The 11,159-nt window shown below is 41.5% G+C and overlaps 1 protein-coding gene across 1 annotated transcript in view; it reads left to right on the top strand.

Annotated features, from left to right (window-relative positions):
- The window catches only part of Hook3 (hook microtubule tethering protein 3), a 90,246-nt gene that overhangs the window by 42,335 nt on the left and 36,752 nt on the right, over positions 1-11,159 (top strand). The window contains exons 7-11 of the mRNA XM_059244773.1: positions 4,192-4,254; positions 5,532-5,615; positions 7,217-7,380; positions 9,253-9,393; positions 10,597-10,798. Of these exons, the coding sequence (XP_059100756.1) occupies positions 4,192-4,254; positions 5,532-5,615; positions 7,217-7,380; positions 9,253-9,393; positions 10,597-10,798 (654 nt within the window). The remainder of the gene's footprint in view (positions 1-4,191; positions 4,255-5,531; positions 5,616-7,216; positions 7,381-9,252; positions 9,394-10,596; positions 10,799-11,159) is intronic.

Raw genomic sequence — 11,159 nt, 5'->3', positions numbered from 1 at the left:
ACGTTAAATAAGACCACTCAGAGGAGTGAGAGTGAACTTGGAAGGATGAGGTGAGGTAAGAGGAAAGTAGAGATATGGGAGGGGTAAAATGGTGTAGAGTCCAACAAGCAAATGGAAAGCAAGACCTGCTGGTTGTGGTGGTGAATGTCTGTAATTGTAGCACTCAGGAGCTAGAAATAAAAGGATCAGGAATTCAAGGTCAACCTAAGTGAGACCCTGTAGAGAGGGAAGGAAGTCCAGGGAGAGAAAAAGATCTGCATGATGTTTTGTAGCAGCAGCAGTATGCTGCATTTTCCAGAATCCAGCTACATGATCATAAAGATTAACAGTAGTCAAGAGGGTGCCATGTTGCTAATCTGTTTATTCAGTAGGTTAGGTGTGTTCAGTGCATTTTTAACTTAGGAAACTGGGGGTTGGGTGTATGACCCCATTGTGAGTTGAAAGAGTATCAGATACGGAATTCTGGACTAGCTTTCCTGGTAAGTATAAAGTAGTACTTCATATTTACTGTGTTTGTTTTTTGTTTCGTATTTCCATAGTGACTGCTGCTGCTGAGCATCCTTTTATGTCTTTGTTGGCCATTTCTGTTATATCTTTTAAAAGCATCACTTGAAGTTTAGTGATTTGGGGGACTAGGTGGGTAGATGGTACCAGAGGTCAGACCCACGCCCCCAAGTATGCTCTACCAGTGAGCTATAGCTCAGCCCCAAGAATATCTATTCAAGGAGTCTTTTTACTAATTAGATGTTAGTAGGAAGAACACCCAAGGAAAGGAGATCAAGGTTAATGGTTTTTGTTTTTTTGTTATGTGTTTCTTATAAGACAGGGTTTCTCCATGTAGCACTGTCTGTCCTGGAACTCACTTTGTAGTCCGGGCTAGCCTTGAACTCAGAGATCCACCTACCTCTCTGCCTCTCAAGTGCTAGTATTAAAGGCGTGCACCACCACTGTCTGGCTGAGGTTTTTAAAAGTAAGCAAGAAGATGTAATAAATTGAACAGGGTTTGGGGGAGCTTGTAAGAGACTGAATGAGGAGCACAGGTAGCGAGAGTGTCTTTGGATGGGAAGGATTTCCTCTGTGTTAACAGTGAAGAAAAAGGGGAAGCTACTGGTTTTGAAGATTGGGCCATAGAAAAATTCTTACCTGGGAGTGAGATTTTATGGAGTCAGGAAGTTAATCACGATGAGAAATAGAAAAGAATTGAAGGGAGGCTGGAGAGCTTAGTGGTTAAGAGCACTGGCTGCTCTTCCACAAGACCTGGGTTTGATTCCCGGGACTCCTATGGTGGCTCAAAACTGTCTATAACTCTAGTCCCATGAGGATCCAAGAGCTTTCTTCTGGCCTCCATCAGTACCAGGAATGCATGTGATGTACAGATCTATATGCAGACAAACACTCTTATACATCAAGTAATCAGTAGTAGGGAAAAAAGTTAAAAGAATCTAAAGAGGATAAACAGGTTCCTGGCTGGGAAGCATTTATTTACTTTCAAGCAAATTTGAAGTTTGGTGGAGATTAGGAACATTTACAGTAATACCACTTTTGTTGGTTTTGGTTTGGTTGTTTTCTGTTGTTTTGGGTTTTTTTAATTTTGTTTTGTTTTCCCGCTCTCAGCACTTTAACTAGGCAGGATATATGGGCAGAAGATAGGTAGTTGGATTGATCTTTGGTTGGACTGATCTTGAATTCATATTTTTGCTAGTTAAAAATGATGAGGTCAGAAGAACATTGATGAAAGTCACTGAGAAGGAATAAGTTATGAGATCTAGGTTAAATACAGAAGGTAATTGGTTAAACAAATGGTAGGACTGGGGATCACTCAGTTGGTGGATTGCTTGTGTCACATGCACAAAACCCTGGTATCTGCCCCTAGCACATAAACCAGGCTGGGTAGCATAGACATGTCCGAAGTCAGGAAGTGGAGACAGAAGGATTAGACGGTAACATAACTAGAACTTGAGGACATCATGTTAAGCAAAATAGGCTAAAGACAAATATGACACATTCTCTCTCCTATGTGGAAACTAAAAAGAAGCCAGGCATAAAATGGCACGTACCTGTAATCCCTGCACTTAGGAGATAGGGCAGGAGTCCAAGGTCACCCTTGATTGCATAGTGAATTTAAAGCCAGCTTGGGCTGCGAAACCCTCTCTTAACCAAAGCCAAACCACCCGAAAGTAGAAGAGTTGCAGCAGACTGAGCAGGGTGTCAGGGAAGGCAGGGAGGAGAGCAAGAGAGAAGGAAGATAGAAACTATCAGTGCACAATTTATTTATGCATGTTGGAAATAGAACTGTGAAGCCCATCGGTACAACTAATGTGTCAATAATTTTAATGTGTTCTTTCAAAAACAGGTATTTTAGGAAATGGGTATGTTAATTAGCTTGATTTAACCATTCCATAGTGTGTATACCAAAGCATGCCATACACCATAAATAATATAATCTTTTATTTTTTTAAATAAAATAATTCTTTTAAAAAGAAGCTGAAGTCATCCTCAGTTATATAGGGAATTCAAGGCCAGTCTGGTTCATAAGAAACCATGTCTTAACAAAGAGGGGGAAACAAACACATACTCAAAAACAAGAGCTACGGAGTCCTGATGTAAGGAGGGAAAATCCCCACAGATGTTAGCAGAGGAAAGAGAATTCAACTGTAAACTATAAAGTCTAAGAATGTAAGCGAGAAAGCTGGCCACAGTAAAGCAGGATAGCACCGGGAGCTCAGGGAAGCCCAGGAGCAGGTCTGCATAAAATCAGATGAAATCCCTGCAGTGACAGAAGGGCGCGTTTAGAATGGAATGTCAGCCTTTCCTAGAGCAGCAGCTGCTGTGTTGTGATAAGGATGAAGATAGGAGGAGGAGGAGGAGGAGGAGAAGAAGAAGAAGAAACCAGACGGTCCCTTCTCCCCACCCTTGAATTAGATAGATGCTCTCTGAATACTCTGTTGCAGATTTGTTCATATATTATTGTATTTGCCTTTTTTTACTTGAACTCTGCTTAGGCCACGGCTAGTACAGACAGCCAATTCTCACATACCTCAGATTTTCCAAGTGATTATTTCTTGGTGATAGGATAACATTTATTATTTTATTTGGAAATTTTCTTCTACATGGGTGCTAGTTTTTTTGTTTTTTTTTTTCAATTCAAAAAATCTTTTGTAAATTTTAGTATTCTCAAAAGAGTGGAGTAAAAGCTGAAATCAGAAGATCTCTGATTGTAACATCTGCATATTTCTAATTGTTGTCATCCTCCTCCCCCTTCAGGACCTGGAGCATTTGAGGCTGCTCCTGACCCTGTTCATGATGAGAATTCTGTGCTCTTGCCTCTCAGCCTCTCTAGTGCTCTTTGAATCTAAGATACAGGGAGAGGGACATATGTACTATCATTAATTTGGGGAAACACTGATGCTCATATTTATTCCTTTTTAACACACAAAGCAATGAGTTTCATTATAACATTTTCATAAAAGGAAATTTCTGGTTTTGTTGTGCTGCTGCTGTTGATAGAATTCTGTGCATGTGGCCCCAGGCCTCGCATAGGCTCAGCAAGCACTGTGCCACTAAGAGACATGCCTAGCCTCACAGTGTCTCTTAGTCTTATCCTTTGGTGACTTTATACATGAATACATTTTGGTTCTTTTGATTACCCCCCCCCCTCCCATTACACTGTCTCATTCTCCCACTGAACTCCTTCCCAACAAATCCCTTTCCTGTTTTCATGACTTTTGGGGGTTTTGTTGCCGCCCTGTTTTGTGATCCACTGGGATAATTAGCATTGCTTACGGGAGTGTGGGTGGAGCACAGCCAGCTAACAGTGGGCACAACACTGAAGAGCATGACTCCCTGCTTTCCATGTGTTATTTAGAATGAAAGAAGTACTTGCTGTTGCTCTTGTTACTGAAAAGTCAGTTTTTAAATGTCTAGCCATGCTCCTAACATAGTGATAAGAATAAGTTATGCTTGATTCTTACAGCTGGGGCTCTCAGAGAAAAGGAGCACCAGCTTTCACATGTTTAATTTTAAGTGTAGACATTACTTGGAGTAAAAAACAGTCAGAAGAATTAATTACAGAAAACAGTTGCTTGCTTTTGTGTTTTAATTTGTTGTTATTTTAGTAGTTTCTGAGTGCTCATTTTGTTGTATTACCTAGAATGTCTTTTTGCCTCATAATCATTTAAATCTTCATTTCAGCTAATGAGTAAAGAGTCCCCTGTCTCTGCTGGGAATGATGCCTATGTCGATCTGGATCGCCAGGTATAGAATTGTCTTTATTCATGAAACAGTTGAGGCAGATGAATTCCAGGTATTAGTGAGAAGAATGCAGTTGAAATTGCTTATGGAATACACTGATAAAAAATTTCATATTTTGCCTGAATTTACAAACTTAAGCTATTTTGCTAATTGATATTACACATTATAATTAAGCTTAGACTTTGTAGTAAAAGTAGTACTGTGTGAATCAGTGAGGTGGCTCAGCAGATAAGGGCACTTGCTGGCAGGTATGATGAACCAAGTTCAGTCCCCAGGACCTACTTGGTAAAAGGAGAGACACAATAGGTCAGATTGTCTTGACTTCAGTATGCATACCCTGGTGAACATGTATGTGCACACATGCACACACAGAGAAATGAATTAATGTAGCACAGAAAAAATATGGTAGTATTGCATAGCCCACTTTAAAACAAATTCCTTTAATTTGCAATAATTCCTGTTTTCTAGTCATTATTTTTTTTTTTTATTCCATAACTTGCTATATAGAACAGGCTGGCCTCAAATTCAAAGGGATCAACCTGCCTCTGACTCCTAAGTGTTGGAATTAAAGGAGTGTGCTGCCACACTTGGCTGGGAGCAGCTATATTTGAAAAAGAACTTTGCAATGTATTTTTAAGCATGAAATGCTGTTATAGTCAGTTTTGGGTTTACAGTATTTTGCATGAGCAGAACTTTGTATCTTTTGCTTTCTTTTATTTTTGGCTCAGGGTTTCTAAATGTTATATTTGGATATGGTATAATTTTAATCCAAGTTATAATTTGTCTTTCTCTTTGTGGTATTGTTTCTTTGCTGTTGTGGGTACATTTTTGGTTTTGTAGCTTTATTAGACAGGTTTATATATATGAAATAAAGAGACAAAAATTTCAATTTGTTTTCATAATTTGCTAACTTAAGGGACTAGAATGGAAATGTTTGATTTTAAGAATCAGAATAATCCAGATGTGGTGGCACACTTTTCAATCCCTGTACTCATGAGGCAGAGCCAGGCAGATCTCTCTGAGTTTGAGGCTATTCTTTCTGGCATATGTAGGGACTTTCAGGCCAGCCAGAGCTACGTAGTGAGACCCTCAGCAAAAAGCCCAAAAACAAAAGGAAAACAAAAGTGTCTTATTTTCAGTCTTTACCAAGAAGATTCTTGATTTCCCCCACACTACCTCCCAAGAAATAAAGATGTTTTAATTTTGTGTTACACCTATGTAGTGTCTTCATTTTATATTGAAACTTTCTTATGCTTTTTTGTTTGTTTGTTTCTAACTAGTTGAAGAAAACTACAGAGGAACTAAATGAAGCTTTGTCAGCAAAGGAAGAAATTGCTCAAAGATGCCATGAATTGGATATGCAAGTAAGAGGTTCTATGTGTATACTACCACAAACACCATCAAATGTACTGGGGATTGTCACATGGTACAGTTTCACTATAATATAACCTAATAAGACAAAATAGAAAAACAAGCAAATAACGTTCTGATTTAGAAGAGTATGCTGTATAAAAATGTTACCTGTCTTTTTTGTAATTTAATTAAACTCATTATAAATGAATATTAAATCCAGAAGAAAAAAGAGAAGTGATATCAGTGCTTGACTCTTCGTGTTGTGTCAGTAAACTCACTTTCGGACTTTCAGTGGGGGTATGAGTCTTTTTCTTTCTGTGGGTTGCAGGGCACTGGGTACTTTACCTGTGCCTTCAGAAGCTAGGGACAATTCTGAGTGCCCTGCTGCTCTGCTTTCTCACTGCCCACCATATTCACTTGAGACAGGGCCTCTCAACAAACTTGGAAGCCCACGGTTTTAGCTAGGCTGGCTGGCCAGCGAGCTCCAGGACCTGCGTGTCATAGCCCCTCAACACTGGAGCTGTAAGCATGCATGGCAACATCTGGCCTTTTCTGTGGGTTCTGGAGACCGATGTCTTCCAAAGTGTTGGAATATTTTGTACTCTGTGTGTAACATCCCTGGCTGCCCCAGAACTCACTCTGTAGACCAGGCTGGCCTCCTAGTTTGTATTCTTAGCACAAGTACCTGAGACTTTGTTTTCATCTTTGCCAACAGATGGTTCAATCTTTTTAAATTCTACCCATTGTCATGAGGGTTGAATTGATCATTTTGTGCCTTTGATTTGTTTTTGCTTGGTGACTGTTGATTTTTTTTCTTTCTGTGTGCTTATTTATCATCTGTACATCACTGGTGAAGTCTCTTTCCAAATACAAAGTAAAGCCAGGTATGGTGGCCTAGACCTGTAATCCCAGCTACTTTGGAGGCTGATGCGGAAGGATCACTTGAGCCCAAGAATTTGAAGTACCTGAACAATGTAGCAAGATCCTATCTCAAAATAAATAGAAATCATTTTTTAAAATTCTTACTCTTACATATTGCTTTGTATAACATTCAAAATAGTGTTGATGTTTTCAATAGAGATTGATTCTCCAAGTGAGGTAGCACTCAGCAGACAGGTCCACAGTAGAGAGGCCAGCCTGGTCTACAGAGTGAGTTCTAGGTCAGCCAGGGCTACATAGTAAGAACCTATCTCAAAAATTATTGGGGGATTTATTAAGGCAACTCCACGTAGCTAAAAGGGAGGTTTATTTTGGGGTATCTTACAACAAGTAAAGAGATTGGTTACAGGGTCCGAGAGAGGTGAAGTGCGGTCCAGTGGTGTTCTCTGGAGAACTCTGCTCGGTCTACCTCCAGTGTCCAGGATCACCAGGATCCAAGAGAGCTGACACATCCAGATCTTGGGTTTTAAGGGCTCCCTTCTCGGCCCTGCCTCAGGGGCAGGCCATAGGTAGGCATGACAGTTACCAGAAGCCTCACTGGGGGTAATACTTCCAGCTCAAAGCTGGAACAGCTACCCACTACACAAAATAACTAATTAGACAGGTGCTTTAATTCATGATGCCGATTGACGAGCGTTGGAGTGGAATCACCATTGTCCTTGTAACCCCACAGGTTGCAGCACTACAAGAGGAGAAGAGTAGTCTACTGGCGGAAAATCAGATACTGATGGAGCGACTCAATCAGTCTGACTCTATAGAAGACCCCAACAGTCCAGCAGGAAGAAGACATCTACAGCTTCAGACTCAGTTAGAGCAGCTGCAAGAGGAGACATTCAGGTGAGAGACCACGCGTTACAACCTATTCTTAAATTTTAGCCAGTCTTTTTAAGCTAATGGAGCCAGGATGGCTCAGCCAGTAAAGGTGCTTGCTTCCAAGCCTTGCTGCCTGAGTTCACACCGCAGAACCCACATGGTGAAGAAGGGAGCCAGCTCCAACAAAAGCTCATCCCCTGTCTCTCTCTCTCTCTCTCTCTCTCTCTCTCTCTCTCTCTCTCATTCACACAGACACACAGGCACACACAATATAGTTAAGAATAGAGTTTTAGGACTTGTGGGTAACTGCAGACCCAGGTGACTGTCTAATGAAACAGCTTCCCAGAGTCTTGGCACACATCATGACATGCCTTCACATCTAGGAAAATTGCGTCCAAGCCATGTACTCTGAAGGCACAGACGCTTCAGCTGCAGGGTGTCCGTGAGTGAAGGGAAGAAACCAAGCACAGGCTCTGTGTGTGCCCCAGCGCTGCCCTGCAGGGCCTGCCCAGGATCTCTGTGTCCCAGCGCTGCCCTGCAGGGCCTGCCCAGGAGCTCTGTGTCCCAGCGCTGCCCTGCAGGGCCTGCCCAGGAGCTCTGTGTCCCAGCGCTGCCCTGCAGGGCCTGCCCAGGAGCTCTGTGTCCCAGCGCTGCCCTGCAGGGCCTGCCCAGGAGCTCTGTGTCCCAGCGCTGCCCTGCAGTGCCTGCCCAGGAGCTCTGTGTCCCAGCGCTGCCCTGCAGTGCCTGCCCAGGAGCTCTGTGCCCCAGCGCTGCCCTGCAGTGCCTGCCCAGGAGCTCTGTGTCCCAGCGCTGCCCTGCAGTGCCTGCCCAGGAGCTCTGGGGGAAGCAGAGGAGGGCAGAACATTGAGAGAAGGGCGGGAAGAATGCTAGTAGAGTCCTGAAGGTGAGTTGAAATAATGAGAAAATGTGAAATGCAGGGGCTGGAGAGACGGCTGCGCACTCCAGAGCACTTTCAGTTGTTGCAGAGGACCTGTGTTTGATTCCCCACACCCACATGTCACTTCACAACCATCTGTAACTTCAGACCTGGGGATCCGACGCCCTCTTCTTGCCTCCCCAGGCACCAGCCGCACAAGTGGTACACAGACATGCATGCAGGCAAAGCATCCATACACATAAAATTATTTTTTTAATTTTAAATTTAAAAAAAAAAGAAAATATGAAATTGACCCTAAAATCTAAAGTCATTTTTAGTAAAAACAAATTACTGTGGCGGATAAAGTTGGACTTTGGTTTCAACATTTTGTCACATATCAACAAGGGGTTCAGGGGAAGTAAAAAACTTAAATGTTAAATTTGAAACCATTAATAATACTGTCAGAAAATGTAGGATTAAAAGAAAGAAATGTTAAAGTGTCCACTAAAAGCAAAAACTATGACGTATAAGATTCAGTTGAACTATATAAAATTTACAAATTAAAAGTAAGTAGTCAGCTTCATGAAATACTTTGGACAGGAGACAGGAAGGACCTGTAAATCAAAGGAAAGTTGTATACCATCTAAACAAACCTGTTTAATTAGATAGGGAAATAATGTTAACCCGGGTTTGGGGAAAATAGTGGGAACAGAAGTAAGACTGGGTGATAGGCACCAAAACTGTGACATTAGTTCATATGGACTTAAGTATGGCCTTTCTTTTCTTGATATATACTCTCAGTTAAAAATTTGGGAAACTTTACTATGTCTCCTGCTGTGACTGTTATGCAGTCGATTAAACCTGTCTCTGTCGGATGTGACGTGGTAGTTTGTGGCTACAGAGCTGAGAGGAGTGGCAAGAGAGCGTATTCACACGCTTGTCCTTTGTTTTCTTTATTCTTCTAAGTAGAGTTATGAGACACTGAATAGTGCTCTTTATCTGTTTTCTTTTGGTTACAGACTAGAAGCAGCGAAAGATGATTATCGAATACGCTGTGAGGAGTTAGAAAAGGAAATCTCGGAGCTTCGGCAGCAGAATGATGAACTAACCACCTTGGCAGATGAAGCTCAGTCTCTAAAGGATGAAATAGACGTTCTCAGGTAAACGGTTTCCCTCACTGGACTGTCAGACTCACTGCCACCCAGAACAGCTCCATCGCAGATGGTACAAACCCCGGCATCTTGGATGTTTAAAGTTTCAATGAATAACGAAGTGGCTTTGTGAGAACTGAAATTGATAGGGCAAGTAAGTGTGAGGTAAATGTTAGCATCCCGTGGCCGTCACTCCACACTCACCCAGCACTGGCTCTTCCTTCTTGCTGCTCTTCTTTAATTCTGAGCCCTCCAGGCCTTCGTCTATGTCTTACATACTGGCTTCATTTCTCTGCTGGCCATTTTCTCCTTCCTGTCACATATTCTCTGTGTAGGTACCTCACTGTTCACTATTCTGTTTCTTTCACAGTCTCATCCTCTTTGGGATCCCTGTTTTATTTTTAGAATACTAAAGTGTACAGAGAAAATGGCATAGTTCTGTAGTTTAGTCCTATTACATGTGAGGGATCTTTCTCTCTTACCCCTGGCCTACTACTCACTAGTACATAGCCCTGTTTCCCATTTCTCTCATAGCTGTTAAGTGTTTTTATAACTCTTCTCATCTGTCTGCTACCCACCACACCCCATCACTAGATGACTTTGTGTCCTACTAGCAAGAGGGAAGCCACTGTGCACCACTAACTCTCCATGCCTCCTTACATTCACACCCATCGTTATTCTGTCCATCATGTACTAAGACCTTCATTGCTGACATTCTCAAGCATTCTTGCGTACTGAGGAATTGTGTTGTATCAAGTATTCATTTCTCTTGAATCTTACAAACACACACACACACACACACACACACACACACGTATCTTTAATATTTCTTTTAAAGACTGCATATGTTAAATTTATACTCTCCTCAACCCCCTAAATTTTGCCACTCTCTTATCTCCATTTCTCTACCAAAATCTTAACTGGAATTCACTAATAACATAGTAGTTGTCAAATCATTGGAACATTCCACAATTTATTTTACTTTGCGGCTAAGTGTGATTTTGCTGGTCACCCTCCTGTGACTTTCCTTATGTTTTAGACATTCTTAATGACATATTTTTCTGTAATTTAGGTTATGATTTTTTTCTAAATCTAACAAAACCTAGATTCACTTTAAGTTTTATGATTTAATACATGTTAAGTCCTGATATTGTGTCCTATTATTATTTACAGCTGTGGGTTGTTTCTGACTAATTTCCCATCTCATTTTAGACACTCTTCTGATAAAGTCTCTAAACTAGAAGGTCAAGTCGAATCTTATAAAAAGAAGCTGGAAGACCTTGGGGATTTGAGGCGGCAGGTTAAACTCTTAGAAGAAAAGAATACTATGTACATGCAGAACACTGTCAGTCTGGAGGAAGAATTAAGAAAGGCTAATGCAGCCCGAGGTCAGCTTGAGACATACAAGAGACAGGTAAGAGAACACAAGCAGAATACTTCTTGGTGCTGCTTTGCAAGGGCCTGACCACAACACATAGCTTTTTAAAACTGCCAATCACTACTAGGCTTTTTGGCCAAAATCAAGTGAATATTCTACCAGGTTTTGTTTTTGTGATTTGTCTTAGTCACTGTGAAGAGACACCATTACCAAGGCAACTCTTATAAAAGAAAGCATTTAATTGGGTACTTCCTTGCAGTTTCAGAGGTTTAGTTCATTATCATCATGGCGGGGAGCATGTTGGCATACAAGTAGACATGGTGCTGAGAAGTAGCTGAGAGTTCTACATCCTAATCCGCAGGCAGCGGAAGAGATAGTGAGCCACTGGGCTTTGCTT

This window comes from Peromyscus eremicus, chromosome 17 (genome assembly GCF_949786415.1).
Source record: "Peromyscus eremicus chromosome 17, PerEre_H2_v1, whole genome shotgun sequence".
NCBI lineage: Eukaryota > Metazoa > Chordata > Mammalia > Rodentia > Cricetidae > Peromyscus > Peromyscus eremicus.
The sequence above is the reverse complement of the archived record's forward strand: the minus strand, read 5'-3'. Positions and strand labels throughout refer to the sequence as shown.